The following is a 25,622-nucleotide window of genomic DNA, read 5'->3' as shown; positions in this document are numbered from 1 at the left end:
TTTAAATGCGTATTATTTAATCATCATCGGAAGTTCGATACATAAATCACAGTCGCGGAACGAAAATATTTTTTTAATTTCAATAAGCTGTGCGATCGCAGCTTCGCATAAACAATGCAATTATTAATTTTTAAATATAAACTCGCGGAGCGTCGGTATTAAAAGCGCGAGAAACGCTGTGGCATTGATTTTTCTGATAAGCTATTAATGCGAGTCGTGAATGAGCTGTTCTCTAATTTAATTTCGCTTGAATTCGAAGTGGATATAATCGTAGCAACGTCTGAACGATTAATTAATCAGCGTAATCGATAAGATATCCAGGCCGGTAAGTCAAACGCCAGACTAAACTTGGTTTTCGTGATGTCGTATCGCCGTTTTTTGTTTTGCCGTTTCAATTAACTCAAAACATTGTTGTGCAGTTTGATTCTCTCGCGAAGTTATGTTTATGTCTATTACATATCGTCAAGAAACAGAGAGAGAGAGAGAGAGAGAGAGAGAGAGAGGGGGGGGAGAATATTATATAATTTTTTCATCTTACATTTTCTTAGAATTTCTAAAATACACCATATTGATTAAAGTCAATTAAGTTTTCTACGTGAGATTCCGTTTTTTTTTGTAATTCTATATTCAGAAAGAGACAGAATTGCTCAAAAGTTTCAGTTAAATTAATATTTATATAATAGAAAGCATTTTATAATTCCAAGAACGAACTGTTAACTGTAATATTTAATTGTAAAATTTTAAGCGACGAATGAAGGGTGCAACAATTTATACATAGTGTTGTGATAAGAGCCGCGATGGACGAGCGATTGATCCAGAAAATCTATTAGCTGAGAGCGTGCGCCTTCGTTTCCTCGAAATGTCGCGCGCATCAGCAAGCTTTATCTTATTTTTACATGCAACATCCGAAAATAATAACGTCAATATCGCCACGTGTCGGGGCGAAAGTCTCGCATCTGGGTTTCCGCGTCGCGTGAGGTCCCTTTACCTTTTCTCTCTGTCAGGAAGCTATCTGATCGACTACGCCGCGCACTTTGCACGTTGACTCACTCGCCATACCAGGCGCATTCTCGACATTGTCCATAGGTTTAATTTCCATACGGTCGCTGTTAAACGCACCTGCTCATACGGCGCTCATTAACGCGCAGCTTTGTTAACGGCTTCATTAGTCAATTATTTATCGGCGCGACGCGATCTAAGATAAAACGTCACTGTGCGGCCTATCGCTACATTGTCGTTGTTGCGGTCGCAAATGTTACGTAACAAAGATGCGATATCCTTTGCTACCTGTACATACGTGAAATGTATTGGGGTCGAATTACGTTGTTCGTGCTTTTCGGTTAAACGTGTGTTTGCGATACAAACGTAATTGCACGCGTACGTGGCACAGGCATTAGCATAAATTACATTCAGCGACGAGCAATATTGCGTTCCAGCCGTGACATCGAAATCGCTATTAAAATTATTTGCCCTGTGTAACATTGAATCAGGATTGCGATTACCGTCCGCTTAAAATACGAGTTTAAATAAATCATGAAGGAACACACGTGTCAACAGATAGATCACGTGTCAAATAAGAGAAGCTTATAAATCCGCATTTCCTACATTATGTCCATTGGTTTGTCCATTAACTTTTCTCTTTCTCTCACTCTATTTCTATTTTTTATTTATTTTATCGAACATTTTACTAAAAGCGAGATTGGCGACAAACAACTTGCATGCCACTTCACATCTGATGTCGATGTAAAATTTATCTTATCGCTCGACGACGGCTTGAAACGTCGCGTGTGCAAGACGCAGATGACGTTTGCGCTAAGATAATGTTCGATACTCCATTCATAGATGGAAGATAGAATTTGTTGTTGAAATATTATCGTCCGTGTGTGGTCCACTTACCTGAAACAACGCCGGAAACAGACAGACCTTCGTCATTCTTAACGAAAGGAATGTTTCTCTGATATGAACAAACGATAATTCGCATTCCACACTTGAACATCGTCTTTTACCGACAGCTTTAAAGGACAAAAAGTTATCGAATGTTACACATATCGGAATAGCAACTGTTGATATTTAAAGGTTGATTTTTATAATTTTATATTTTTCGATTTATTGATAATATTTTTTTTTTGACCGCGAAAGGATAAATGCTATTTATCGCGGATTTTGCTTTAAAAAGAGCATAAATGTTTCCAAAGGTGCAGTGTTACGTTTTGGATTTTGACAAATGTCGAAATATGTTCCCACGATCTGGGACACTTTATGCCCCACCAATCGATATCTGTTTTTTTAACCTCACTTGGTTATGCAAGCGAAATGTACAGATTGTATCAAGTTGTTATCATATATTCGCAAAGAGTTTATATCCGCTAGGTCGCACGTACGACGTCTGATGTGAATTAAGAATCTTCAACGGACGCGCCGCCGCCTTACGAAATTACGCAAAGATCACGCGCACTCTCTCGTGAAGGAAAATAAGATACAAATCGCAGTCGCAAATTGATAAAATTACTCTTGAATGAATTCGGTTTCCCAATCGTGTTCGACGAACGTAACTTATCTCGCGATATTCTCGGATCCGCCGGCCGGCGCTGCGCTCGCTGATTTGTTCTTCCTCCTCGCCGGTCGTCGCTGCGTGGTCGAATAGATTTACATGTCTGAAAGGACCATTATCGAGAATACGCCTGAAACTCTATTTTTGCCGTGGTGAAAAGCGCTCGTGCGTGACGCTCTTGAAATTCCGTGATAACCGCGCGAGGCCCGCGACCTCCCTCGCAATCGAGTTATCGAGTTCCTCTCGCCGCGCCGCCGGTATTTCTCATCTCGTGACAACGTGAATTTTTACTCCGCGCGATTATCATTAAGCATCTCCTCGCATTTCTTCATACGGAATTTATAGTAAATTTATTTAAAGTTTGAAAGAAACAAAAGTGGAAAGTTGGATCAATTTGTAATTCAATTGCGAGACGGCGTCGTAGTATCTGTTAGGTTCGTCGACTATCGCTCTCTTCGTATTTGCCTTACTTTCCGAGAGATAAAAATTTGCGTAAAGATCGGAAAGAAAGTCGCGGTCAGCGTTTGAGGTGAAAAAACAGTACGATTGCGAATTGCATACGTTAACATTTTGTCGGGCATTTAGAGATAACCGTTTCGATTTCACACTCGCTCGCTCTCATCTGAGAGATACCGTAATTATAAACGGCTCGCCGGTCATCAATGGTTGACTCGGCCACGTACTATCGGCTCGCGATGAATAGTTCCTCCATTCATCGTCGAATACCGACGACGAAAGATAGATGAACGGACGTGAACGTAGAATGAGAGAGGAACGAAGGCGCGAGGAAAGGAAACGGGTTAGAACGTGACGGGATTCAAGATCTTTAACCGCTTTCTATTTATCTATGTACACGTGTTATGAGTTTGTTACCACTGATAACGAATAATTATCGTTCCGTACAGAGGAATCCTTGTACGAGTTTGAATTTAATCGTGTAGTATCGTATTCGAATCGTTCTTTTCCTCACCAGAATTATATCATTTGGTCTAAATCATAAATGCAATAGGAGAAAAATTGTTACGCGTATTATGTAAAATAGTTTTACATTTATAAAAAAAATAATTGTAAAGATCATATCTGTATCTTGGTGCGAAAAGAACCAATGTTCAAAATTGCCAAATCCGAGTTTGGCCTTTTTTACAATAGTGGCTCTCATTTAGAGTTCATTAATGTACTATATATAACTCGAATTTGATAATTTTGTACATTGGCCCTTTTAACACCAAGGTACAGATATGTAATATATATTTAAATCGTATTTATATCAAAAAATACTGAACTAATGGAATTTCTGACATTGACACGATACGAAATTCTCCGAATTAACTTTACAGAATTGAAAAACCTTTATCTGTTCAAAGGATACACAAAAATAAATGATGAGGGTATTCAATGCGAGTTTAAAAACGAAAAAGGTAAAAAAATTTATACACGATATGTCAATAATTTAAAAATTTATTTATTTATTTATTTTTTGTTAAACGTCAGTGGAGTGTCTCGTCACTTAATTTTGTGTGAACTTTAAACATGTAAAAGGATTTCCAATTCTAGAAAACTGAAACTAATTTGGAAAATTTTGCGATGTCGATAATTCTGTCAGTTCAACATGTGCTTAAAATTTATAAAGAAACAGGGGAGTCATTTTCTAATATCTCCTTTTCTCTAGCGTTGCTCGCTTTTACTGTCTTTCTGTCAAATGTTTTAAAAGTATTACAATTATAGCTAGAACGCCGTTAATCCGGGAGAAAATTAGAAAACTTCTCATTTATTTAATATAATCTATAAAAGATAACACCATATCTTCGTTGAAAGAATTTTTAAAATTGATCGATACAATTAAAAGAATATTAAAGTTGATCAATTATTAAAATTTCTTCCATACGAATCGCGTTCATTGATTCCTCGTACTACTAGATCACGCGCATTACATGCGGTTGCGTCATTCGACATCGCGACATTTCATTCAACTTGGAGTCTTCCATACGAAGGTCAAGCGAGTCGTGACTACCGCCGGCACGAGCACTCTCTCTCCATTCTTTTTCCGCTCCAAGCTGCGTTCCCCCCTCTTTATCCCTTTCTTTCTCAACGAATAACGCGTGCACGCTGTTTCCTCCTTCCTCAGCGACCAACCGGTTATCTCTCTAATTTGCTTCTCTTACTTTTCAATGTATACATCTCGTCTTTTTCAAAGTTTTCATGAACTTTGGTCTTCTTACAACGCGCAAAACCTGCTTAGTGCGCTCTGAGCGATTCAGCGATTTTAGATGAAGATGCTAAATTTAAACGGCTGACAAACATGTGACGAAAACATGTCGTTTCGTTGTAAAAAGATACGCGACATATATTTCAGCGCATCTTTTTACATAGATAAGGCGGGCGTGTCAGCGTGTGTTAATGTTATATATTTTCATTAACTAGCGCGACGTTCGAAGCATGGGTAGCATCCTGGGAGCCAACGGCATCACCGATGGCAGCGGCATGTTGACGATAATGGCCAAGTTGCTGAAGCAAGAGATGACCTCCGACGCTGAAGAAGAAGGCCTGGTACCGGCTCTCCATGGTAGACTCACCTCGATGAGGAAGGTGCCCTCCCTGTCGGACCTCTCCGATCCGGAAAGCTCCTTAGGTGAGTCTTTCCCAACGTTTGTTTTCGTAATTGTTCGAGAAACATGCATCCAGAGAAAAATTTCTTCGGGTAAAACAAATTTATTTGAATTAAAGAAATTTGTACATTGCTACATGGTTAAAGAAAAGTTTCTTTGATTTGCAGACATTCTTTTTATTAGAATTAAAGAGATAATTTGGTTGTACAATGCAAATCTTTTTTTTTAAATAAAAGAAATATATTTTTAAGAAATCAGAAAAGTGAAATTATTTCTTATATTTCTTATATTAAATTATTTCTTATTAAATACTTTCTTTGAATTAAAAAATTATTTAAATTAAATAATTGGAACGAATAATTTATTTATTTTAAAAATGGCTAAAAATTTATTTTTTGAAATCAAATAAATTTTATATATTTTTTTAAAAGCATTTTTACTTCAACTCAAAGAAATCAAGTTAAAGAAATGATATCATCAATTTAAATATAACTTTTCTCTGGATGTAACTTCTAAAGAACATCACAAGTGGCTAAAAATGCTACAAAATACGTCATTTAGAATAAATACATTTTAGATTTTGTTATTACTTGAATTAATAAAAAAATTTTTAGTTAATTGAATTATCAAGTATTTAAAAAAGATAGAAAAAAATAGATTAAACAAGTACAGCTTGTGCTATATATTTTTGCGTGTGCACGTTTTAATTGACACACGATTTGGAGAATTTACAAACTTATTAAGATTAATTGCATCATTTTTTTGACAGAACAGATTAACTTTTTAAGTACAATATAAATTTATATTGCGATTACATTTGTAATTAATTCTGTGATTAACAAGCAAATAGTGTATTTTGAAAAAATGTTAGCAATATTTATATTGCAAGTCATATTTTTATCTCAACATTTTTTCAAAATACATTATTTGCTTGTTAATTACAGAATTAATTACAAATGTAATCGCAACATAAATCTATTGTATTTGAATATGATTGTCAATATAAATATTTCTGAATTTGTCAAGAAAACTGTACTTTAGTGAATCAATATTTAGCTTTCAAGGAAACATCCTTTTCTGAACTTTCACCGTTATTCAACGATTGTGGTTCTTAGTTAATGTGCATTTTATCGTCTTGCTAATATAGTGCATGCCAATGGCGTGAGAAAATTTTACGAGACTGCCCAGACAGTGTAATAATCGTCAAGTTTAATATTCTCATTAAGTGGCCGTTTGCGGGCGTGGAATGATTTTGTCAAGTTTAAAAGCTGTTTATCACCCAAAAGGAGATGATACACATACAGATATTTTCTATTCTTTAATTCAAACCGCTCGCTTATATTTTTATATTCGGATACGTCTGAGCATTATGGAAAGTTCCTCTCATCTTTTTATTTATTTATATTCTGCATAAAAATATCGATGCATTTCTCGGAATGATAAAAGTGAGCAAAGTGATAATGCGAAGAATAGTGAAATCTCAGCTCTTTCGTCGCCTCTTGAAATACGATCGACTACAATTCCGATATAGTGTTATGTTAACGTCAGATCCAGACACTTAAAGGTACACTTACATCCGATGACGCTTGCATAATTCGAGCATTAACCGCGCGATCCACACTCACACGTATAAGATTTGTTCAATTAGATAGCGCGAGAGTTGTATCGTTACCTCTTGCCTAGACAAGATAACCGAATATTTAGTGTAAATCTGACACATGAAAATTTTTTCAAACATAATTATGAAAAATATTGCCATTTATTATTCTCTGAAACTTATCTCTATTTTATTTACGCAATTTCAATCTAATTTTCTGTAAGTACGCTTAACACAACGTAACGAAAGAAATCGTTAATATTGTATTAAGCTTTCATTTAATTATCAAAGAGAAAAATGTGCCCAGCTCGTGCTCATAACAATAATTAGTAACGAAAATTCTACTCGAAATTTTCTCTTTTTAATCTCTTCATCGTAGTGATCTTCGAGTAACTTGCGAGTAATTAACTCGTAATGGGACAGGAAAGTGGGTTTTGTCACGCTGAAAATCGGAATTTTCTAGGACGAATGTATAGTGTCGAGTGGTAGTGCGAGTCATCCTTGTTACTCCGCGGCTCGTCATGCGCGATCAAAATGTAGCGAGAATTTACGAATTGGATAATCAGCAGCATCCTCATTAAAGCCCCCCCACTGAACGCCCCCGCCTTCCATTCTCTTTCGGACGCGTGTGTATGAGGCTACGCGTATACGCATCGCGTCGGACGCGTTGCATCGCGCCCACCCATTTATCCGCTCTTATCCGACTTCGACGGGCATTTTTCAGTGTGATCTGTGCTTTTTATTTCTAAACTTGCGCAATCGACCCGTGAATCATTCTTATAAATATTTAGATTTACTATCCGGGAAGCAGACAGATAATAAACCGAGTTCTCTAAACGTTTGCAAGGTATATCGATAACATTTGTCGATAATTGTTTATGTATCTATCAGCGTTACAAATCGATGATGTTAAAAAATATTTGTAAGCGGAAAGGAAAACAACTAAATATTTATAGCCAAAAGAGAGGAATCACAGTCGAATAATTTAAAAATATTTTGTATCACTGTGGAATTTGTTTGTTCAATGCTATTTGTTAGAGTTTAAAAGTGTTAATTTTTCAATCACAATGGAAAAACACGCAAAAACACGTGTAACGCGACACGTAACATTTTAATTATTTACATCTGTATTTAAATGTGAGCTTAACCCGATATGTACAGCCAGTAGAGAAAATCTATAGTGCACATGTAACGCGAACTATAGATTTTTAGTACCGGCAGTGTATATTGGAACACGGTCATATTCTTTTCGGATTGTCCGAATAAAAATGTTACGAATTAATTTTTCGATTAATGCTCATTAAAATAATCAATTCAATTATCTTGCCCTAATTTAATTTATATATTATATATAATATAATTAAATTATTATATAATTTAATTTATATATTAATTTATGTATAATATATATTAAATAAACTTAAATCTACTTATATCTAATTGTAAGATATAAAAATATCTTCAGTCTTATTTTACGATATATTTAGTAGAAAGATAATTTTATTTTAATTCTTTAATCTTTTCTCGTGACTATTTTAAACTATTAAACGAAGATTGACGTTGTTTAATAGTATTACAGGGCGTTTAGAAACCTATCTATAAATTGGATACGCAATCCCACGCAATTAGCAATTAGAACGTAAGCAATACCATAGATATGAGCGTGGGACATCAATCGAACAGTATGCTGGTTATGCCGTAATAACAACCGTGTAACAACGCAACTTAAGCGCGTAAATCGCGTATAATTAGTCGGCCGATTTATCGCGTGTCACTTAACTTTCGGCGGGCGTGAATCAGCCGCGATTTTCTTTATTACCGTGGAATCTTCGCGGCATTACGCGGGCAAATAATTGAACAGTTGAAATCGCTCTAAATGAATTCGTTGCTACTCGTCGGCCAACAATCAATATTTGATCCGTATCTCACGCGCGTTAATTCGCCTAATTTTAGATTACTGCACGCGCGGCATACCAGTACGAGACCGCACGTTGTACGTCGCGAATGATTAATAATTTTTAATATTAGTTCAATACGTATTTAATTCGTAATGTCCACTTCACAATTGACGCTTAATTACGAACTAGACGTCACAAAAGTAAATGAAACGATTTTCTTCGTATTTGTGACATTTATATAAAACGTATTGTACGTATTTATCTCTCGAGATTTATATTAAAAATTTTGTTACAACTGATAACAATTTAAAAAAATATGTATTTCTTTTAATTGCTTTCTATCAGTCGTCGTGATAAGTTATCATCATTATTAGAGACATAATCGTTTTATTAATTTATTGATATTAGGAAAAAGTATAGAAGAATATTATTCAGGTATCTTAACCACAATTGTTACAATTGTTCTTCGAATTTTCCATTATTTATACGATCGTAATCTTTCCACTTGCTTTTTTCATAACAATCTCCAGCACTATTGTCAAACGATCGAACGTTCGATATTCGTTTACGATACGCTGCCATCGATGGCAGTCGGTACTCAGAATGTTTTATGCAAATAGCCATTGTCTATTCTGACATTGACGCGATGGCGAGAGATTTGTTTTATGCTTATGTATCGTTGTCGTTGCACACCGTAGAACGTAACGCATCCGTGTAGCGAATGTAATACTATGATAAATTCGGCTCTCGCTCCCGCGCGTGCTCGTAAAGAAATGTTGTCTCATAAATATGAATTCGTATGGCAAATACGCGTGAGACGTGTGAGACGTCGGGCAAAGAAACTCGAAGGAAAGTTTAGTCATCGATGTTGTTGTTAACGATACTTTAACAGAGTCTGAAATAGAAAATTTATAAATAGCTTCAGTGAAGAAATACGATCTTACCATACAATTGTTAGCTTTTGTTTTGCTCGTTTCATATTAAATCCAAAAATTACTTCATATTTTAATTACATCTTAATTACGTATGTTTAATATCTTGTCTGTTACATAAACTCGAGATTGTTATTTTACAATTGGCTTTAGCTTGATATGCATGTGTTCTTATCTATTTAAAATGTTTTAAATAGCGTTATTTTTTTATTAACTTATCGAGATTAAAATTTATTTTATTCATATTCCCGTAGTCACTATCAAATTTGATAACGATAATATTCTCATTTTATTATTCATATATTTTTTCCATTATTTGTTCATGTTAATGATTAAAAAATTGTTATCAGTCGTCAAAAATATAAGTGATATATTTTTTATCAACACGGTAAAAAATCGTCGACAGGCTTGTGAGCGCGAGTACAAGGTACATATTTTCTATTTATCCTACAGCCAAATCGACACCGGATGATCGAAGCTCGTTAAATTACGTGACCGGACTTACTAAAAAGTCCCGCCCCGTAACTCCGCATATCTCTATCTTTTTATTTCATACCTTTGTATGTTAATCGTAAATCAAAATGATACTATCACACACTTCCCAGTCAAATGCATGAGATTTACATAAATTCTTATGCGAGATATGTGAATAAATAAAATATTTAAATTTCACTTGATATTCGTATTTTACAGCTATTTTAAAATATTCATTGTGAAGCAGCTAAAATTGGAACCTGTCTTCTCTTATATAAATTGTACCACAAAATGTAAATCTTTTGAATTTCTTATTTTCCGATAATAATTAATTGTCCAATTAATTTTGTGACCGCGCGTTATGAATCAAACTTATTAAATTCAGTCAATATAATACGCAGTACTTTTACTTGAGCGTGGGACGAGTGAGCAGGCGACTGAAAAGCAAACTCGTGACGTGCGAACCCAAATTCATTCGAGCGTTGTCAAAAAAAGGGAGTTGAATGAGAAAGAGAGGGAGGGGGGAGAGAGAGAGAGAGAGAGGGGAGGGAAATTACCGGAGAAGCCCTGCACCTGCATGGGAATGTGCAAAAGCGACGTAAAGCGGCGAATGGAGGTGTAGGTTGCTCTCCGCATGGAGAGGAAAGTCGCAGACTAGGTAGACGGCATATTAAATGCCATAAAACGTGACTTATTACACTTCTCAACAGAACGATGTATCATACCTAAACATTCATAAACATGCCTATCCGTAAATTAAATCCGAAATAAACGCATTTATCTTTTCATTTTTCTTAGTTTATTTACCATGCAAAACATTAAATTATGATACATAATTTGATATAAAATAATTCTTATTCAATCTTCTCCGAACTTAAATCATTTAAAATATCTCTATAAGCGCGTAATATTATTTAATATTAAATAATATTCTACGTATATTCTTAGAATATTAAATCTAATATAATCTTGAATAATATTAAACAATATTCCTGAAGTGTTAATGCAAATATAGTTTTTTTTATTAAAGTAAAATAAAGTTTATGCAAATGGAGTATAAAATGTTGTAAGCCACGTAAAAGGTAGAGTGTCGTTTATTATTAATAATTTTATAATGTTTCAAGAAATGTTTATTTATTTATACCTCAAAAATATTTTTATAATATTCCACAGATATTAAAGTAATACACATGGAATATTATGTGAAGTGGACATATAACATTAACAGAACGTTTCCATTATATTAAATAAATATTGAATAATATTCTCGGAATATTCATAATATTATTTTAATTGTTAATAATATTTGTATAATATTATAGGAATATCATGTGTTAATAGCGATAATTTTAGATACCAATTATCAGTCATCATTGCCATAGGCTATTACTATTTCTGTCTCTCGTATTTCTTTTTCATCACTTCGTCACTTTATTTGAAGATATAATGTCGAAGTGAAGTCCGATGAATGTCCAATACACAAGAGAGGCATTTATGACGCCTAGTGTACATCGCGCGAAACGCGTAACCGCAGCTGTGCGTGCGGTCGAGCTCCTCTCCCTCCCGCTGCATCCTTCATCTTCCCTCCGCGTTCGCTTTGCTTACCTACCTACCCGAGACCAGACGCAGATACGGTTCTCACGTCCTCGATCGTCGGCGACGGCGATTTGCAGTTTGAAACAAACCCTCCCCGCGGTACGCACGGCCTCGCTGGACCTGTCGAGTGCTGCCCCGGTCCTGGCTTTCTTCCTTTGGCAGATGCTACGCCCTCGAAGACGCAATCTCGAGAGTAGTCGGTCGGTCGGTCGTTCTCATCTCGAGAGAAAAAAAAAACGAAGGCAAACCGCATGTTTTCCCGAATAAAATTTTTGATCGTACTCCTTAACTTTGTTGGTGAAACGAAATCGAGCGCTTCTAGTCATCTAAATACAATTTAATTACTTCCATTAATTCTATATTTTAATTCTTTTCGCGTAATAAAATTTTATTTGTCAGCTTTTTCGTACACTTTTTTTATCTGTGGAAATTTATACATATCAATTTATGTATATTTATATTGAGAGAAAAAAATCACTAAATTTTAATATTTGTTTGAATAGTTGCAATGAAATATTCACTCAATGAAAAAACTTCATAATTAAATTAATTTTTCTTGTACTAAATAAAAATTTATTTATATTCAGTAAATATATTTCATTGCGACTACTCAAACAAATACTTATTAAAAAGTAATTTTTTTCTCTCAGTGTACGTACATATAAATTGAGCAAGTTTTGTGATTCATCGATTGATTAATCGCATTATGCGCGAATGTAGCTTTTTATAAATAAATAAATAAATTTTGCATTTGCGCATAATTGATCAAACGATGAATTAAAAAAGTCACCCATTTTCAATTTTTTCACTTATTGACCGTCGTTATGGCATGTATAATGTCTAATACTACTATTTACGTATATATCGGGCAATTCTTATTACAAATGGAATAGATTGTTATATAAAAAAATGCTTGAGTATAATTTAGGGAAATATACATGTTATAATCACTTTTTTTATGTATTTATTTTATCTCTTAGTTTGCTCTTAGAAAGTTGAAACTTTCAAAGACTTACGTAATTATAGTCTCTGAACTTTATTACGCCTTCACTTTTTTTTACTTCTACTGTACGTAAAATTAAATGGCCAAATATTGATTACACCAATAAACCATGTCTCGAGGGAAAAAAGTGACAAAAATAATAGCTATCTAAACGAGATCTCTTCTATTTCTCCTTTCGCAGCTCGCTCGATATTGCCCGTTGTTTGCACGAATCGATGTTGACCTCACGATTGAAATGGCTTGCGTAGGTCCGTTTTATCTTTTCTCCGACCGATACCGATGTATATTGATCTTACTGTCGCCTCTCTCGGAGAAAATACGATAGCTTCTCGTAAAACGACGTTAATGCAGAACATCAATGGCACTTTGCGCGTTTCGAGTAAACAGAAAGATATCGCATGGACATAATGTCTATTTTTGCGAATCTGAATCATACATATTCTAATTGTGTAAAATTAGTAACAAAAAATTGTACGTATCCAACGTTGTGCTATATTTATTGTTATTGCTACGCGAGATGGTCGAGATCGATCGACTTGAAAAATTTACCTTTATTCGCTACGTCGTTATCACTTTCCGCGACTAAAAAAAAACTTTGTCTGACCGCGGATTATGTTTCGAGATAAGAGAACAAGACGATCGTATCTGGCATGAATTCAGCGTGAAAAAATGCAATTTTTTTAACACGCATTAAAGGCTCATCGAAAATATTTTGTTTTGCGTTTTGTTTCGAGAAGTACGGTCCACGTGATTGTGCTGGAACTGTTTTGCAGGGTGTATCGAGCGAGATTAAAGATAGCATCGCTCGTGAATGAAAAGTATGAAACGCTGCCATTGATGTTCCGCATTAATAAAGGAAAATCTCGTCGGGCGACATAAATAAAAAATGAGCTTTAGCAGCTCGTTATTCTGCTCCGTTTGCTTTAGGCATGTCTAATTCATGTTATTCTTAAATTAAAATCGCGTTTCTTATCTTCTACCCTTCCTCAAATGTGTTTATTGCATTATTGTTTGCAAAAATGTGAATTGATGCATAAATGTGTGTGAGTCTACAATATATCAGGACGGATCTTTAGGTAATCGCTAAAACGCGAATCAGAGTCATCTCTGCGGGAAAAGCGGTCGGTGCCCTAGCAAGCAGGTGTCTACCTCTGCTGGCTTCACCGGATGTCTTTACTACGGCTTCGATACGTTAGCCATAGGTAGAGCCACGGACACGCTCGTGCGATCTGTCCGCCGTGGATAAAGTAGATCCCTGAGAACGTTCGGATTCTAGAGGGTGTACCATTTAAAATCCTAGTGAAACGATATCCTAGAGACGAGATTTCGTGCCAATTATTCTTTACTGTAATAAAAAATTGTCATGATAATTTGACCGATCACGATACTTGAAATATTTTTACTAAACGTTGATTGTGATATTTTCTGTCACAATTAAAGCCTGCTGCTCAGATTAAATGATGAGTAGTGTCCTATTTTTTATTAATTGTTATGTCTGAAATTTGATTTCCAAAAAAAACTATTCGATTTCTAATAATTTTATATTTTGAAAACTTTTGAAGTTTTTCATCTTTACTTTTAACAAAAATGAATTCTGGATTTCATAAAAGGTAACGTTAGCGTCTCTTTCCCGCCAATTCCGAGACACATTGTATATCACTAGAAATTATATACAATATATAACTAAAAATTCAATTTAAGTTATTGAAACGTTATTTTTGATCGTTTCGTAAAGGTTATGATTACAATTTTTAGTGGAGTTTTCACTTGAAGAAAGAATAACATCCGTTTATGCGCGCGCATGTCGTGGATGGGGGGGGAGGCGCGTCGATAGGAAGAGGGACGGAACAGAGAGGGTAATGGATAGCAACAGGTTGTGACGTCACGTGGCGCCACGCGACTCCGCTTCATTCACGAGAAGTCAGAAGAGCGAAAGAGGGTGGACCAGGAACTCATAACCGGCGATGCCTTGCCTTTCCTGTTTTCTCACGTGATTCGACAAGCCGGTTTATCTCGATCAACGGCCGCGGCAGCACTTCAGCCCGATCTGGCACTGGCAATTATTGGCCCGTAACGGTTCATGCCGAAGCCAGGCAGCGAGGTTACGGAAATCGGTTCTCAAGTCCGAATTCACGCGGGTAAATGAATGTTCCCGAACACGTTGTCATGGATATGGTTAGGTACGTGAGCTTAAAATTGAACTGTTATTTAGCCGAGTTTTCCGTCATCGAATTGATTAATCACGAGCATTATGCCGTGACTATGTCGACTGGCTATCAATTGAAACAAAGAAATTTTACGTGTATCATGTAGAATTTGTAGAAAGTACTTTTCTTCAGATATTTCACGTCAATTTAAGGTTAAGAGTGAATAAATCTAAATATACACGATCTCACATTGACGTTAGTAATATCAATCGCTCGTTTGATTGACTTTGTGATTGTCTTTCGATGTTATTTATATTCTTTCTGGACGAATGTAACTTATTCTATGTCCATCGTTTTTGGAAACTTATTTGTTCCATGTCATAAAAGTACAATCTCTTGTACGTTAACTCGCACTTGTTGGACCGAAGGTGCTCGTCAGTGTCGTTCATCTTCAATCTACGCGACACTTATCTCCTCGCTAACTCGTTCATCTTCTTCGAAGTCAATATTTATTTTTGTCATGCGGGCGAATGCTAATTTCGCCCGTCCAATTTCTCTTTTTACCGTGACCGGTCCCGCGCGATCGATCTCATCTCGAATCGCGTTGACCCAGGGTTCTTCAACCCCGCGACATGAACGTGCAACGTATAGCCGACGCTCGAATTCGAGTCTATCCGTTCACTCGGCGGCGCGGCGCTGTCCGTCCTGTCCCTCTCGTCCCTCTCGTCCCTCTCGCCCTTCTCGCCTCAGCACAGAAAGACGGTGAGCGAAGGATGAAAGACGACGGCGAGGCAAGGTGAACGCGGCGCGAGTACCCCACCACGGAGCGAGTAGCCACGCGAGTTCATTCATGAGATCGTGGGAACGTGCCTCACGGTGGGTCCGTTCTACCCCGTCCTCCTTCTTCCCCTCTTCCTCCCCCTCTTCCCCCTCCTCCCGGCACATGTTAGCCGGTCGGTTTATCTTTTCTTGTCCTGTCTCTCCCTTCGTCTCTCTCCGTCCCGCGGCGGCTCCTTCTCCCTCGCGTCTAGCACCTGTTTCTACCTCCCCCTCCCCTCCGAACCCCGCTCTCGCTCCCGCTCCCGCAATTCCTCACCCTAGGCCTCTCCTCTTCTTACTCTCTTTTCCCTAATCATTCCTCCTTCTTGTTGCCGCATGCACTCATTTCTCTGTACTTAACTGCCCTCTCGCTCCTTCCGCTCTTCCATTCCTCCGCTATAATTCCACCTCGTACTTGTTGTTTATCCGCCTATCTTTATAATTCTATCCTTAATAATTCCTCGTCCACCGATTACGTCTGTTTCGTTGTCAAAATCGTCGTTTCTTCCCATAGCTTTCTCCAGCTCCTCCGGGCAACATTGTGCCATGTGCTTGCCTCCGTGCTTGTCTCTCTCACCTGTTCTTTATTCAGGTATAACGTATTTTTTTTTCGCGATCGGTACCGATGTCTCTCTCGCACCACCTTTGTAGCCATTCTCCCCTTCTCCGCCATCTGCTCGTCTCCCTCTACAGGTCTGTTCCGCACGTTGCTTCGTTTTACCTGCTCGCGGCCACTCGCCCGATCGCCCCCTCTCTCTCTCCGACCCTTTCCCGGGATCTACGTTCGGTACAGTGGCTGCTACAAGCTCTGTCCTTTTATCGACGAAAAACACCGAGAGAGCATGTTTGTCCGGATGGAGAACATTGGTCAGTCCGCCGCTGACTTTGAAAATGTTTTCACAGGCTATGTAAATTTCCCGATTACATGTTTTTTCTCGACTTCTGAATTAGTCCTGGAGATAGAGAAATGAAACAAATGTAGATTTTCTTATATATATAAACGCAAGACGTTATGTAACATTCTCGCCTTTAACGTTTGTATTTATTTTACCAGAAAACTCTATAAAATAATAAATCAGGTACATATAATGCGTGTGCTGACAGCTAGGAAATCGAATCGAATCAGATTGTGGGAAATTTCCGTCTCCGGAGAGCACGTTGGTTAAGTATAAGATCTATTGTTTCCTGTCTGCTAGATGGGAATTAATAGCGTAAGATGAAATAAGAAGAAAACGTGCAGGTTTTTAATGTAACATATTTCCTTCTCCCTGTTCAAACTGCGTGTAATTTGCTACAAGAGAAATGCATGTAAATTGGAATTTTTTAAATAATGAGTCGCCATCCAAATTGAAAGCTACCAAAAGCACGTTTACATTATCTACATTTTAACGTTTTCGTTTTTTTTTTTTTCATTAATTAATTAAACGTTTGCGTCCAAGAGTATCAATGAAGACAATTTAAATGTCACGTAATGAAAAATTCATTCTTTCATACACACGACGTATTAAAACGTTTCTGCGCTCTGGAGAATGCAAGAAATATTTTCGCGCGATGTCGAGATTTTTACATCTTAACGCGAGATGATTTGAATCGCTTGGATGTTATTTCTTTCTCCTTTGATATATATATAAAAAAAAAGAAAAGAAAATAACGCTTCCAGAGCTTGTCGAAGGAACGAACTTTCGTGGTTTACTGTACCCGGCGACCTCTGCGTGGCCGGCAGCCGGCGGAGACATAATTGCGGCTCGTAATCATGCTGCCGAGCCTGAGGGTATTCCTCGTCTCCCCTCTTTAACCCTCGTAGCTCGTTTCTACTTCGTCTTCCTTTCGTTCTATCGTACCCTCTCGTCCTCCTCGCTCTCGCGCGCCCTTCCCCCTTATCTTCGCTTTGCGTTTCTCCAGTTTGAAACGAGTAAAATGTAATAACGTTACGTCCGCGGAAGTTAAAGGCCCGAGTAGGAAGCCCGAAAGGGAAGAGATTTGATAGACATTGAGTGGAACCCCCCGGAGCAATGGCGGGGAGTAAGGACCCGTTTAGTTCTCGACGAGATGAACAGCGGAAAGCGGGATTATGGACTAATACACGAAAGTGTAAAGGAGGCTACTCTTATTCTTAAAGATGGCATAATTAACGTTCGTCTATTATAAAAAGATACTATCGAAAATTTTGATTAATTTTGAATTGCTATCAGGAACAATGACAGTGCAAAAGTAACGAAAATAATAGCAATGTGCCCTCTCTGTTGCCTATCGTCAGATTAGTCTCATAATCGCGAGGGACGCGGGAGGGAAACGTAGAGGAGAGACGTAGGATCGAGACAAGGGTACTTAACGTTTCATTACTATTGTTACATTTGTATAGCCATTCCGTAATAACAGCGCATTTCGCAAATATGCTCGGTAGCCGCTACCGCTTAGATATAGCTATATTATCGCGAGAAACGCCAGGCCAGTGCCTAAGAACGAGGCACGGAAGGTGGACGAACGTAAGCCGCCGTCGCCGCCGCCGCCGCCTGACTACGCGCGCGCGTTCGGTGCGTATCACACGCGCTATTACCCCTAGAAGATACGGCTCGCCGCGCCGGCCGTTTTACGACCGAACGTTTATTCGCCATTTCGAGCCTCTTAACGTCCGCCGTGGAATATCGAGCTTAATATATCGGGACGTGAACCACTCGTCTCTCTCTCCCGCTCGTCCCCTTTTTCTCCACGCCCTCTTCGTTCCTCGTATTATAGGTGTTTGCGGGTAGCACAGAGATCGAGAGAACCAGGATGAGAGAGAGAGAGTTGCGCGAGAAGTTTCGAAAGGTCGCCCCGTGATTCGGCACGAAAGAGATATGCCGACGGCAATTGGATCGCGTCCTTGCGATGGAAATACATAATATATACGTTTGCTGGAGCCTGGGGATTAAATTAGCACCGATTTATAACGATTGTACGATCTGTAGCGATCTTAATCAGACTGGTATTTTATAATTGCGTCCTGATCTTTTCCCTTGTTTTTCAAGAGAACGGTTTAATTATCTTGAAGTATTAATACGTAGGTAGGAAATATATTTGTTTTACTCTCAGAGATAAAAGTATACGTTAATGAGATTATTACATTTTGCAGGAACCATTTAATTTGCTGAAAAAAAAAAGACTTAAAAACTTCCTTATGTATGTTTTGACTTTTTAATTCTTTAATATATATTTATATCCTTATTTCATTAAGGAAATATAAAATCTTTCCTAACTGATTGTGCCTCTTTCTCTTAAAGAAACTTTTGAAACGCAAGCAATTGACAAGTCTAAACGGTATTAGCTAGAAATAACGTTTCTTGTATGATTTGACATGTACAATTTCTAATAATATTTCTAATAATAAATAAATTGTTTCTAATTCTTTCGAACTGTGTGTCGTTATTTTGGTTTCAAACGCAGCTCTTAAATTGAACTAGAATTATAATATCATATAATTGAAATTCGACTTAATATTATCGATGCCAACAGGTATTTCTACGATCCCCCCCTATCCTGAAAAAAACTGTAAAAAAGTTGCGAAAAATATATTTGCCTCAGCCAGAATTTGAACCTAAATGTTATATGCCGTGCAGGTGTCTTCTCTTTTTCTCAAAAGTTTGCGTGGAGTAATTCACCGTCTCAAAAAGAAAAAAAAAAAAAAAAACCATCAACGAGTTAATGCGCGAAAAATTTCGATTGGAACCTATCGTTCAAATCTATCTCGTCTCTCGGAAAAGTATAAAGGGAGACCCTTATACGACCGGGTGTAGCCGATTAGGGATGCTATTAAATATACGCGCGCGGTTGCAACAGGTACACGACCTGAAACGGGCAACAGCCGGCCGATGTTATTGCTCTCGGGAAGACGGTAGCCGGGGTAATTGATTATCTTGCGCCCTTTATACGTTACGAGCTTGCCCTACCTCTTAAATCCAGCCTCCGCGATCTAAGAGATGCGCTCTCCTCGCATTTTCTATACCCGCAAATTATACGGCGGAATCGACGTTAGTTTCAAGGGAAAAAAGAGTTAAACCGAACGAAAGTGGTCTACTTCACCGAGATGAGGGATCGCGGTATATGCAAAGGAGGAGCACTATAAAAATCGACGAGGGCATTCATAAAAAATAATTTACATCGCGTATCCTTCATTATATTCGCGCTATTATTATTTCTAATAGCAATACGATTCGTATTAAATTATTGTTATTATATCTTAATAATCCATCCATTAGTCTTCGTAATTTGCGCCGCACGATTTCTACAACGGAGTAAGTAATATAGATGAAATATAGATATGTGTAATATAAACGAAATTGCAGGAAAATGTCGGAATCTTTAATTCTTTCGCTAAGCACTAAATCAATCTCGCACGAGTATCCATTTTTTCAATGATACATTAGTAATATATAATTACCTATATTAAAATACAAAAATTTGTTGAAAAATCGAAATTTAGTCTGATACGTGCAACTAAATATTGAGCTGGTTTAATTAAGTCAATTAAAAAATTTGAATAATTGACACGAATGAACTATATTATTTTTTTTGTGCAACTAAATAGCTGTTGAATCAATCCAATGTTTAGTTAAATCGGATTACATATTATAGTTTTTTAATAAATTTTTTTCTCAGTGCAGATACCATTGAAAATATTAGGTAACAAAGTTACGCACATATTTGGCACTGTTCGTGATTTTATTTTATACTTGCTGCAGAGTGCGATTCATTTATTGCACATGTCAAAATAATGAAAATGCATTTTGAAATGTATAGAAATGAACGAATGAACCCAACAAAATTCGTATATACGCACATACATTTACGTTTCCTATTGTCCGTTTGATCGTAATATGAATGACGAGTCTCGGACGAAAGGGAGTCTCGGGGGAAGCCATAAATCGGTTAAATCGCTATTCTAGGCACCGCAGAGATCTCGCGTTGCTGCGATAGATTTCAAACAAGGCGGCGCAATAAATTACGAATTAATTACAGCGCGGCTTATGACGTGTCTTCCAATTTCGAAATGGCGAACTAAACGAGAACAGCGGCACGACTCGGCGCGGCGCGGCAGGCGCGGCAGGCGCGGCAGGCGATGCGGCAGGCGATGCAAGGCGATGCAAGGCGATGCAAGGCGATGCAGGCGCGTGTGCACTTCCGATGCCCGTGCAGCGAGGCCCGTCTTCCCAGTTTTATGTGGCGTATCTGCAATATAGAATCCTCCTCTTTCCGCCGACGTATTATGGTTAAGCTCTCCTGGAGGCCGCTCGCCTCCGTTCGACCGCGGCTTCTGGTCTCCCGCGAGAGAGATTACGGAGATAATGGGGCCTGAGTAGCTGCAACGCGTTGCTCGGTCCCCGCTCCTAACAAATTGCTGGGTTCATTCATCCTCTCTCGACGATATATACGGGAAAAAACTAGCCGCGCTAGCTACTCACGGCGGTACATGCGTGTAACTTCGTCCTTTCTCGCGTGGCTAATCGTTGCGGAATACTACGTTCCCGTCTCCGCGTCCGAGAATCTGCGTCGGATACTGGAAGCTATCAACGCGACGGATACTGGAAACGCGCACTTCCCACGCGTCATTCAACACGCGATTATCGGATATTTCCCATAGAAGCCTTCTAGAACGAAATTCTTCTATTTGACGATTTATTTAGCCGCTGAAAAAAAGAGCGGACGTCCCGGAAAAAGGAAATTTCTCGTTTCCCGTATATCGTGCGACTTTGCAGAGAGATTCTGGATTATCGCGCCTTAATCACGGATAATTACATGTTTTACATTCTCGAAAGATATCGCGGCATATGTACACAAAGCAAATGTTATTCTAAACAAACGCAGAGAGATCATAAATCTTCATTCTTTATAGTTATTACAGCATTAGTTATCTCCCTCGTATCTCACTATTCTCCAAGACTGTTACACTTGTTGAAAATTATCACTCTTGGTTATTAACATTGCAAACGCTTTCGAATATGTATGTATATGCATATGCTGCTGCTCTTGTACTATATGTATTCGTAGCTCATTGGCAAGCGCGTGATTCACGTTCTTTGAGAGACGATAATTTTCACATTATCCAATGACTAATAACGCGTTAAACGGCAACCGAGAGTTTCCTTTCTTAAACCCGTTCTGTCCCCGAGTCGATTCTGATCTATCGATTGTATCTCTTCGCACAGAATTAATTTTTGCTTGGAATTCGTTCTATATTTCCTAATAACAATCATATTTCCTCTTACTGACTTTTTCGCAGAATTATACAGTAGCTCTCAGGTATTTTTGAGATACGTTACTATCTCCATTTCTCGCTCCGTTTTGTCACCTCTCTACAAAACTTTACTTGAATCAATATTTATTCCAGCAAAAATGTATATTTCTCACAAAATTTAAAATTATTTATAACCAGTTTTTAATATTGACGGTTGTCTGCACAATTTATGCAGAGGATAATTTATTGTGCGCTTTGTATGCAGAGAAAAAAAATTTTTTTTTAGAAAATATGCAATTTGGAACAGCTGAAGTGATTTTTATTAAGCAATATTAATAACATTATTGGATGAATATTAATTACGTATAAATTTTACTTAAATAAGTATTTCTTTGAGCAAAAGTGTACATTCTCGCAAAGTTAAAATTATTTGCGACCATAATTTTTAATATTGACGATTGTGTACGCGCAAATATACATAGCATTATTTCTCAACTAGTCTCTGGCAGAGATTCTCTGCCTATATATGTACAGCTAATTCAGAATCTTCGAACATTCTCGTGTCAAGCAACACGTTGAAACAGATAGCGATCTGTCGAATAAATTTTACGATTATCATATTTCTTGATGAGATTTTACGCGATGCAAGTTATCCGCGCCTTTTGCTGAATAAATTATCCACTTTTAGCAGCTAAGTCTAAACTCGTTGCGGTTAGCTTTTTACGTGACCGGTTTAATCAATGTATATCTTTTTCGTTACGATCTACTCGAACAGCCAGAGCGTGCGTCGAGTGCTTCGATAAGAGAAGCGCGTGGGCACTGGACCTGATACACCAGCGCGTGGAAAGAAGCGTCGATAAGACGAGTCGACATACTGCTTGACGTGTTTGCGTCGATCTCATAAATCGATAGTCAGTCGTTATACGATTTGCATGAATTAATAAACAGGGAGTGCCTCGTAACCACCAATGCAACGTTTTATAATAGCGTATTATATATATATTCTGGAGATTTAATTAAAATCGAAAAATTTATTCTAATTTATAAATGATGAGAGTTGATCAGTAATATCGTTCTTCAATTTCTCTCTTACAAGTCAAATAAATTGTGCGAAATCTGTTTCAATAGTTGTTTCAATAGTTTCGATGTGTTTACGACTTGTCAGTCGTAAGCATTAATTAATGATACGAACTGACAATTTCTAAATGTTATTAATATATAATTACGAGATGTACTTGTAATATATACACGTTGAAAGAATTTTTGAATATTATTTTATTATTTAATTTATGTTAATACTTAATCCTGAAAAGAGCTATAAGGTGAGAGATCAATAGAAAATAAACACATTTTTCACACTTTTGTAATTTATATTTTGAGAAATAAATTTATAAAATTATAGTTGATAAAAAAATTAAAAAATAAGAGAAGTAAAGTGATATAATAAGTAAAAAGGTGTAAATAAATAATTTATTTATTTTTTCCTATTTTTTTCATATCTTCTATAACTAGATGGATCTCGAATGCTTGCAATTTAAGAAAATAGATTGTGATCTATGAAAGTTTGAAAAATTTTGATTTAACAAGGAACGTTTGACATTTTCAAAAAATTCTGAAACTTTGTTTACAAATAGAGAAGTTCTTTTGTAACACAAAAATATTTTTTGTTTGTGCTCGTTTCAGTTTTAGGGGGTTAAACACCTTTTTGAAAAAAAATTGGTATTTTTTTTCCTATATCGTCGAATTTATAGGGGATAGAAAAAAATGTTCTGTATGAAAGTTGAATGGCTTAATTATTAATTATTATTAATTAAAAAAAAATTTTTAAATTATTGTTTTAAAGTACTCTTCGAGCCATTCAACTTTCATTCAGAACTTTTTATTCTATCTTTTATAGTCCCTACGATATTCGCTGAGAAAGAAAAAAAAACTAATTTTAAAAAAAAGTATGTTTTACTCCCTAAAACTAAAAACGGATACAAACAAAAAATATTTTTGTGTTACGGAAGAACTCCTCTATTTTGTACACAGTTTCAGAATTTTTTGAATATGCGAGTTGCTAAACATTCCTTTTAAGTAACTAAAACCCCAAAGTTGAATCAATTAATTATACTTAATTAATATCATAAGATTGACCTAATAATATTATTAATGTACTCATTACTTCATGCTGTTCATAATTACATTTTCTAAAAAAGAATCTTATCTCTGCATGTAAAGTATATAATCAATCATCGTATGCATAAATTCGACGTTTTACAGGATCATATACATTAAATATTAGCACTAATCTAGCCCGTCCGCTTTAACGTAATGGATCTATGAATAAAATATCTCGAAAGGAATCATAAGGCAGAGAATCATTAATTTCCTGTACACCAAATAATAAATAAGTAGTATAAATCTTTTACGTCACATAAATATTCCGCCGTTGCCCGATGTCTTCCAAGCCTCCGTTTCCTCTTCCAGGTTCTTTTGTTGCTCGTATAACACTTGCGAACACATGGTTAATTGCGTGTATTGTAATTGTCGCAACAATAATCGCCTGAACTTTGCACAACACCCTCGATGTTAGTCATACGCGACGCGCACTTTATTATTATACATTATGACGGAATCTCATCGAAATGCGATAATAATGTGAAAAAAATACAAAGTTCTATGATTCATTCAATATATATACATATAGTTTGTATATTATTCCACGCTTACTGAAAGTGATGCATAATTTACAATTAATGTTGTTTGAATAAATTACGCTTCATTCAGCAAAAAACTCAAAATATAACGCATGATACGGATCTAATTATCATTAAAGAAACTCATTATTACCCAAATGCATAAATATACAGCGATAATGCAATAACTTTACGATTTGCATCTGTAGGTATTGTTTCAATGCTTAAGTGAAAGAAATAAATGGCAAGAAGAATATATAAAACATGAGTTTCAATAAAAATAGTTGATTAATTTGTAGAAGAGATTAATTAATTGCACGGGTCGTTAGTTGAATTAATCATTCGTGAAAAATAATTGCATTTCAATGTAATTCGGATAATTCGGCGACATGCGAAGCGGCACGCGCCGCGACTTGACGAGTCTCGTCGGGTGAATAAAAACGATATAGCGCGTACGAGCTTGCGTAAGCAACAATGCTACAGTAATTTCAAAAATTTCTCTAAATCTCTGGCTAAAATTATTTGTATAAATTATTTAATAAATTTTGTTTGAAGTGATTCTTATAACTTAAAATAACAAAAAATACGCAATGTATATATGTCATATTAATGTTTTTAATTTAACGTTGCAAATGGTTTGCTATAATTGCTATTAACAGAAACATTTGATGTTTCGACCGTAAGGTTGATTTTTAAATTACATGTTTTTATTTTTCCTCTTTGATGATAACGTATATTATTTAACGGAAATATTTAACATATTTATGATAAATGAATATCTTTAAATTTAAAATGATATCGGTATCTAAAAGCGGTTCTGTTCAATCAAATACTGTTTGTTTTTATAATTATTAATTACACACCGCGATGTATTTAATTTCACAGGACTTATACTATAATTTAAATATTTGATTACAGGAATTGAACAATTAGAAAAGAAATTATATAACTATATATAATTATAGAATCGTTAGCAAGATTTAAACAATATATAACATTTAATTAATAAATTGTATATCGTAATAAGTTGTTAAACATCTTTGAATAATTAAACATTGAGTAATTAAGAGTAATTAAATAAACCAATGTAGCGATCGTGGGCATAAGAGT

General features: G+C 36.4%; 1 protein-coding gene across 4 annotated transcripts in view; it reads left to right on the top strand.

Annotated features, from left to right (window-relative positions):
* The window catches only part of LOC105199657 (ETS-like protein pointed), a 133,295-nt gene that overhangs the window by 24,053 nt on the left and 83,620 nt on the right, over positions 1–25,622 (top strand). For all 4 annotated transcript variants that reach the window (XM_026134611.2, XM_039452786.1, XM_026134613.2 and 1 more), the window contains exon 3: positions 4,973–5,180. In XM_026134611.2, the coding sequence (XP_025990396.1) occupies positions 4,973–5,180 (208 nt within the window). The remainder of the gene's footprint in view (positions 1–4,972; positions 5,181–25,622) is intronic.

Source organism: Solenopsis invicta, chromosome 8, assembly GCF_016802725.1.
Source record: "Solenopsis invicta isolate M01_SB chromosome 8, UNIL_Sinv_3.0, whole genome shotgun sequence".
Taxonomy (NCBI): Eukaryota; Metazoa; Arthropoda; class Insecta; order Hymenoptera; family Formicidae; genus Solenopsis; species Solenopsis invicta.
This window is presented reverse-complemented; position numbering and strand designations above follow the sequence as displayed.